At 44.9% G+C, this 7,788-nt stretch overlaps 2 protein-coding genes across 5 annotated transcripts in view; one reads left to right on the top strand and one right to left on the bottom strand.

Annotated features, from left to right (window-relative positions):
• Positions 1-513: 513 nt before the first annotated feature.
• Positions 514-7,788, bottom strand: part of LOC147731361 (presenilin-associated rhomboid-like protein, mitochondrial) — a 58,122-nt gene continuing 50,847 nt past the window's right edge. Inside the window, exons 2-3 of the mRNA XM_086954186.1 lie at positions 1,041-1,450; positions 514-890 (exon numbers count right to left, since the gene is read on the bottom strand). Coding sequence (XP_086810312.1) covers positions 514-890; positions 1,041-1,450 — 787 coding nt within the window. The remainder of the gene's footprint in view (positions 891-1,040; positions 1,451-7,788) is intronic.
• MTFR1L (mitochondrial fission regulator 1 like) overlaps positions 2,064-7,788 on the top strand; it is a 152,178-nt gene continuing 146,453 nt past the window's right edge. Inside the window, exon 1 of one of the 4 annotated variants that reach the window (XM_086956410.1) lies at positions 2,064-2,219. The gene's annotated coding sequence lies outside the window, so the exon portion shown is untranslated. The remainder of the gene's footprint in view (positions 2,220-7,788) is intronic. The other 3 variants (XM_086956411.1, XM_086956413.1, XM_086956412.1) reach the window with 3 other exon arrangements.

The raw sequence follows: 7,788 nt of genomic DNA, 5'->3' as shown, positions 1-7,788 counted from the left end.
ATATTTTTTCACATTGTAATGCGCGTGCATTCACTGCTTGCCACGGTGCCCCGCCACACCCCAGCATACCCGCATTGGCTCAGGCGGCTCTGAGGCCCGTTCACCACCGCCGGCACAGTCTGAGTCATCGTGGCCCAGTGGCCAGCTAGCCAGCCAGCCGCCAATCAAAGTAGCGGTGATCGGATCGGGCGATGATTGATTTTGTTACTTGTGCACAGTATGTTCACATGGTCTGGGTTAGCCTAGTGCACAAGATTAATGCGGATTGCTGCGTGATGTAATTTGAAAGTGCAGTCATGTAATACTGCATAATGATAACAGCCACCACTGTCAAATATTAAAAAGTACATTTGGTTTTAAGGGTTTGGCAATGGTGAAATCTTGAGCCCAAGAGTTTATTACATTAATTTACACATACATACAAGCAGGAAGTCCAATTTGTTCTGTACAGCAGGTTATACCCCTCAAAATACAAGAAAAATGTGACAAATTACAATGACAACGCTAAAAGTCTCATTTTCCTGGGGTTTTAGTCCTCCATTCATGCCACATTTTCACAAGTGGTTCTCTGTTCTTCCAGATCAGCTCATGTCCATAGATCACGTACCATATTCCAAAAATAGCTCCGCCGAGATGTGCTGCATGATCAAATATCCTCCAACCAAGAATTAAACCTGCGGTATCCGGTGCAATGATGATAGCCTTCAACGCACTTCCAGCTGTGAACGTGAACATAGGAAGAAGAGTTTTTGCTAGTTTAGCTTCTGGCATCTTTGTACATACTGCTGCAAAGACTGTCATAATGGCCCCCGACGCACCAAGTGATGGACCAAATCGTCCTGTGGCCGTTTTAGCAAGGTAGCTGGCAAAACTTGAGAACACCTGCGCTGACAAATAAACTGCCACGAACTGCTCACTTCCCAATATGGATACTATATTTGAAGAAAAACTCTACAACACATACATATTTGCTGCCATGTGAAACAGGGAGAAATGACTGAATGTTGACAGAATCATCGAAAGGGAAAGAGTTTTTGAGTCCGGGTTAGAAGAGAAGAATTTAATCATTGTGTGCTGCATGGACGGCACTTTCCAGAGACAGAATATTAAGACATTTGCTGCTATAATGCCTACCACCGTCTGTTGCCCTTCAGTCAGGCTGTTCCACCACTTGTTCACCTGTTTTCTGAAAGCCAATTCTTTTTTTGGCCTCCTGGTATCCAGCCAATCTGCCTGTACCTCATCAAAGTAGCTCTGGGCTGTGAATTTCAGAGCTTCATACTGCCAAATAGAAGCAGAAGCAAATGCACAACCTGTAAACTCAACAGTAAAAACAAAAGGTTTAAATAGGCGCCTCACTGAATTGGAGGTGGTCTGAAAGACAGTCTCCTGCAATGGTGGAGTCATTTTACTTCTAAAAACTTCAGATGGCTTCTCAGGTTTAAATGCACTTTTTTCAAAATGTTCCCAGGGCAAGGGAACCTCCTATCAAAACCTTACTATGAGGAAAGCTCCCTTGCTGAAATTCGGATATTACCTCTGACTTTTAGCAGTGCCAGTTGAAGATGTGGATGGAGCTAAGATAGTAAGTGGGTGGCGCCAGTAGAGGAAGTGGGTGGAGTCAGAGAAAAGTAGGTGTGGCCTCCGACAAACATTTGAGCACCTGCACTTCATATTTTACAAATTAAGCACTGATTAATACATATTTTTTGAGAGGCAATATGGTTTTAATTGTTAATGTTTATTTAGTTTAAAATGGCTACATACCTCTCTATCTTTCCTTCAATCTATTCAATGCAGCTCTTATCCCTATCTATTCACCATGCCACATAACTCTCGTAAATGAGAGACCTATTGCGTTGCAAATGGTTGGGTTTTGTTGGCAAAGTTTCAGATGTCAAGTAGTGCAAACTCACTATTGGCTCACGGGGGCGCTGTTCAAGATGAATTCCTTGTCTAGCATCTGCACGGCCATTACTTCCTGACTTCCGGATTTCATCTCAATTGGTCCCCTCCACGGAGCTCGCAGTGCATGCAAACTCCGTTATTGACCAATCAGAGAAGGCGACAAATAAATCTACCATACCTTCGCTATTCAGCTGATCCAGCAAGGACACATCGTCTGTGAATGGCTGCGGGGGAAGCAAGGAGAAAGTGACAACATGCAAGGCAAGTTAGTTACCAACAAACAACTTCTACGGTTGCAGTACCCAAGTTAGGTGAGTGGTAATTAGAATAGCTTTCGTTTTACTGCTATTAAGTTGTACAGGGGCTGCGCGTAACTGAAATAAACGGGAATGGGGATCAGCACTGGTGCTGCGTTGAAGATGTAAATGAATCCATTTAAAGGGACCTGTCCGCGAAAATTGTTTGATATGGCGTTATGCGTTCTGCACTCTCCTGCTAGGGACTAAGAAAAGGATAACGTGCCCAATGATGTGCTTTTCAGTTTCAAACAAAATAAGCTTGAGAAGGGTAATATGTTATATTGTTTACTAGTTTGACGCCACTCTCTTCGATGTATAATGAAGCGTGTTCATTCTTTCAAGGGACCATGCCACAAAAGGCACTAATACAAACATGGAAATAATTGCCAGTGTTTATGTTGACCCTTATAGTAAAAATATATTTTCCATGGTGATCCCTCAGCACAACGACTATTGATTGTATGTTACTGCCTCTGCTGAGCAACCATTCGTTAGAATCCGCTGATTGTGATAAGGTTTCAATATTATTAGAAATGCTTCAGTTTCGTGAACTTTAATGGAGAGGCTCAGTTGAACCATTATTTTCCTGCGAAAGGACCCTCGTTTTAACTTTTACAGTTTAACAGCTGTGTTTTACCTAAAGTCAGATGTGGGATATTCTCTCAGCTCTGTGTTTTTATTTGTATTCGGTCTGAAGTTATCAAAGACCTTGTGAATTTACTGAAGTGATATAATATCACTAGGTCTCGTACATGGCAACGATTCAGACCGGAGACGCCCGATTTATAATAGCCAAAATGGGTTTTATTTCGCTGTCTCCCACCTAAAATTGCGTGACACTCCCACTTTCATGTTATAAAATGTTGGCATGTATGGGGGCTTACGGCCAGCTCTCTTCATTCATTTGTTTGTCTTCTTTTTCCTATTGACATTGGGATGGTGGCTCACCCAACATTAAAAGTTTACAAAAATGGTGACAAAATTGAACAAGCTGCCAACATCAGGCCCATTGGCTGTACCGGAGCTTGTTTTATTTTCTGTTCTGTTCTTGTTTTGCTTTCAGCATGACAAAACTACAAAGGAAAGAAGCATTGGCAAAGCCAATAGGTCTCGCAATTTGGCTTTGCCAGTGATTTGTGACAACGCTGTTCAGCATTGTTAAAAACAAAAATAAATGCAATTATGTATTTGTATGCCTGTAGGTAGAGGGCCCCTTGCAAGATGACACATGCTCATGTGTTACCTTGCAGTGACCATGTTGTCAAGATTTCAAAGCCCTTGGTGCTGGGTGAAAAAAGAATAATAAAAGTTTCCTTAAAGTGTGTGTTCAGAAAGGAAATTGTAGCTGTCGGCCTTTGTTAGACTTGGCATCTTTTATTTGTTTCCCCTGAGCTTTTGCTTTCTGACCTCCCAGTTCCTTGTAGTTTTTGCTGGCGTAATGTTTCTGCGCACTTTTCGCACTGCTGATCAGTGGTAAAGTGGAGGTGCTCTCTGTGACAATTGTGTTATGGATTGGTGTTTCCACAATTGGATAATTGATTTACCTGTTAGTCCCTAGTAAAGTGCACTGGGTGTGCCAGGGCCTGTGAATCAAAAGCTACCCGTGGGCTGCAGCACTGATTGTGCCACCCACGCGAGTAGCCCTGAAAAGGTACAGCACACCTGCCATTGCATAGTCTGTGCACAGTTTGTAACTGTCGACTTGGCCAGTGTGCACACTTGCCAATCCCTAACCTTCCCTTTTCTTACATGTCAGGCACCCCAAGGTACACCTGTGGGCAGGCCGCAGTGTATGTGAAAGGTAGGACATACCCGGGTGTGTGTGGCATGTCCCGATAATGAATTACAGCCAATTTCGTTTTTCACTATTGCAAGGCTACCGGTTCCCCGTAAGAGAGAATGGGAGGTTTGTTTATAACATCCTATAAACGTAACTGGCCCAGGATGCCAGAACTCGGAATCTAAAGATGCATCTTTTAGTGAAGGTGATTTTTACATTCTGTGTTTGAAAATACCACTTTTAATAATTAGGTATTTTCTTGCTCAGTCGTCCCCTGTGCCTCTGCTGGAATGTGGATTGCCTGTCTTGGTTTTGGATGACAGAAGACTGGGGAGCCAGAGGGGCTCCAGATAGTCTAGGTAGGTCAGGAAAGGGCTGAATAGACCTGAACTGCGATGGGGCAAGGGGGAGGAGATTTCCTTGCACCTCAAAGGGCCTGGTCTGCTTCTAACAATGCCGTCTCCACCTCCTGCAAGGAAATCACACCAGAGAATGCCGTACTGGTTCTGCTGGGTGCAGACACCCTCTGCCTGCCAGATCAAAGGATTTTTGTGTACACATACTGAGGCCCAGAACCCTGAACTTTAGAACTCCTCTGGATCAAGAGGACTGCCAAGAAGAAGAGCTGGAGAAGCTGTGAGGAGGAACTACCACTTTGCTGTGCGCTTTGCAGGGCTGACCTGCAGTGGCTGCTTCTGTCTTGGACAGTGAAAGGCCTGGACTGGACTTTCTGCAACCTAATTTGTGAGTCTCTCCAAGGGCTTGAAGTAGAGCTTGTCCCCTGTTCACTAAGTCTCAGGAACAGCAGAGACTTCAAGCTCTTGTGCCCTCAGCACTGGGGATGTGTGTTTTGTGCTGTATCAGAGGGTAAGCAACTCGACGACGCCGCTGCCGACTCCCGTGTCCTGAAGGCACTGCAGAGGGCACCGCAACCTTGGTCTCACCGACACCTGTCGACGCTGCCACCGAGCTACTGCTCGCACCTCCCGTGTCCTGAAGGCACTGCAGAGGGCACCGCAACCTTGGTCTCACCTACACCTGTCGACGCTGCCACCGAGCTGCTGCTAGCACCGCGACCTGTTGGCACCGCACTCCGCACCGCCTCGCTTAATGAGGCAGCTTGGCCTCCCTGACGCCGCCACTCCACGCCGAAATCGACGTCACTGCTTGCACTGTGGTTCAAGGGCACCGCTCGTAAGTCACACAAAGCACCGCGCTCATCCCGCACCACAGCCTTGGCCCACCGACGCCGGCACCATCGACTCCTGTTCGTCAGTTGACGACAGTGCTTCAGCAACTACGACGTCAATGCTTGCACCGTGACCTGCTAGCACCGTCTTCATCTCGCACCGTGACCCTTGTCTTACAGACTGCTCCATCCGCTGCCACCAAGTCGCTGTTCGCACTGCGATCTGGGGGCATCGCATGCTGCACTTCGCACCGCAGCAGCCGACGCCTGCAGACACCAGCACTCCTGATTCCATCAGAGAGGAGCTCGACCTGCAACGCGAGTGACTTTAAGGGCCTCATGGCCCTGCATTTCTCACAGGTACTGTTTGCAGGTCTTCCTGACACCATAGCTGGCCTGCCACCAGCCAGAACTGTTAGATTTGTTGTTTGCGATGCCGTGGTAGCCCCGGACAGCGCTATCGACATCGAGGAACTTTGTTTGAAACTCACTTTGATAACTACAGACTTTGTTTTACATATAGTATTGGGGATTTTTGTCGTTTTTGGTCTTGTTTTAATTGTATAAAAATATTGGATATTTTTCTATACTGGTGTGGTGCCCTTTTGTAGTGCTTACACTGTGTTACTGTGGGTTATGTGCAAATGCTTTACACACTGCTTCTAAGATAACCTGACTGCTCGTGGCAAGTTACCAAGGGCATGAGCAGGGGTTATTTTAGGAGTGTAACTCCCCTAGCCTACCAGAAATCCCATTTCTAACAGCCTTCCTAAAAATGTTATAAAAAATATGAGCAACCAGAGAGGTAAGGGAAAGGAGAAGCTGGAAGTTGGCAGGAGAAAGTAAATGCCATTGATGTGCACAGTGTTGAGCTGGGAATCAATGGCAGGGTTTTTTTTGTTGGAAAAAAACGTGGAGGGATGGAAGAACAACCTGGAAAGCACGTGGGGATGGGAGCGTTAAGTGGGAAGCAGCATATGGTAGAGAAGAGGGCAAGAAAACACGTGCACTCTGATAGAGTGCTAAATGAAAAGGAAAGTAGCTTACACTTTCTAAGGTGCTTAATGAATGAAGACGGTCAGAGAAACATCAGCAAATCATTTATTTTTGCAGTTTTATATAGCGCAAGCTCGACCTAAAGGTGTTGGAGTGCTATACATGAGCACCAGTTACATTACACACAGTCCTGTTCATTTTCTTTTTAAGGCTAGGGAAGATTACTTGATACGTCAGAATCACAGGATGTTAAGCAGACGCCAAGACTAATAGCCCCAAAAGTGTTTTCAAGACAGCAAGCTTTGAAAAGCTGTGGTTGTTTATAAATTAAGCCCTGTAGTCCTGAGGGGTCTTATCAGTAGAAACCAAACATGTAACAACACAACAACGCTTGATGTAAGTGTGGCTTTGTACTGCATACAATGTATGTGGGTGCGAATTATGCAATCGAAGTACTCCCCTTCTGCTCCTTTGTGTTGAATACCCTAGCACTGATGTCCAAAGCAGAGATGGCAGTAGGGAGAAAAAGTCCCAGTGCGCAGATCCCACCATTAACAAGAACAACAAAGACTTCAGTACCTTTTGTTGCTTTGGAAAACCAAAAGGAACCCTGAGGCTGCAATGCCTAGATGGGAGGAGGGGTATCGCACGTTGTACCAGGAGGAAGCGTCAAAGCGGTGCAATGGCTAACACAAATGTTCGCTCTGGGAAATTTATGTTTTATATTTATTAATAATGATTGAAACTCCGTGTAAAATACAATTCCAAAGATGAAAGCAGTATTTTCATTTAAAAATACGAAACCATCGTAAACATTACTATTTGTTCCAAATCAAAAGGCAGAAGGAGCAGCTGTGCAAGAGGAGAGCCTTCCTATGCCACCTACTTATAACAAGCATTTGCAATGCAATAGGTCTCGCATTAGGAAAGTTTGAGCTATTGGTATTGTAAATGACAAATATTTTATTTATGTGTTTGTTTTGAAAATTGCGAAATTAATAGCTTTGTCATTTACAATGCCAATAGTTTTAACTTTCGCAAATGTGACACCGATGGCATTTGTAATTTAATATGTGTTGAACTGACGCTAGGCAGCGGCCATGGCGTAGATTGACTGCTAATAATACCACAGCTGGAACCTGACACCGAGGCAGAGGCCCCGGCACAGATTATTGACTGGTAATATTAGCATAGGAGTTACCAGGGCAGTTCGCTGGCAAGATGAGAGACCACTGCATTTGATAACTAACTGCTGATAACATGGACTCTTGTTTTAATGGTGGCCTCGTGTCAAAAGCAGCGGCCACCACGTGGACAATTGTCTGTTATCAAAGCTGTTAACTGGCTCCGTATCACGAGACTGGTTTCAGCCCGTCGTGGATTATCAGCCAATAGCAAAGGGCATGCTGGGACTTGTAGGTCCAAATTTACAAAGGACAATGTAAATGGCTAGTCTAATCAACATGCACAGCGCTCTTCTGGAAAAAAAAACACAACCATCGAGGCAGACAGAAAGACACCTAAAAAGTGGTATGCTCCGTGAAACACATAAAAGCTGCACTGCCATTTAGTATTATCTTTACTTAAGCCATTTGGGGGAATTTAGCAACGTTTAA

The sequence above is a fragment of the Lissotriton vulgaris genome, chromosome 2_1 (assembly GCF_964263255.1).
Source record: "Lissotriton vulgaris chromosome 2_1, aLisVul1.2, whole genome shotgun sequence".
NCBI lineage: Eukaryota > Metazoa > Chordata > Amphibia > Caudata > Salamandridae > Lissotriton > Lissotriton vulgaris.
This window is presented reverse-complemented; position numbering and strand designations above follow the sequence as displayed.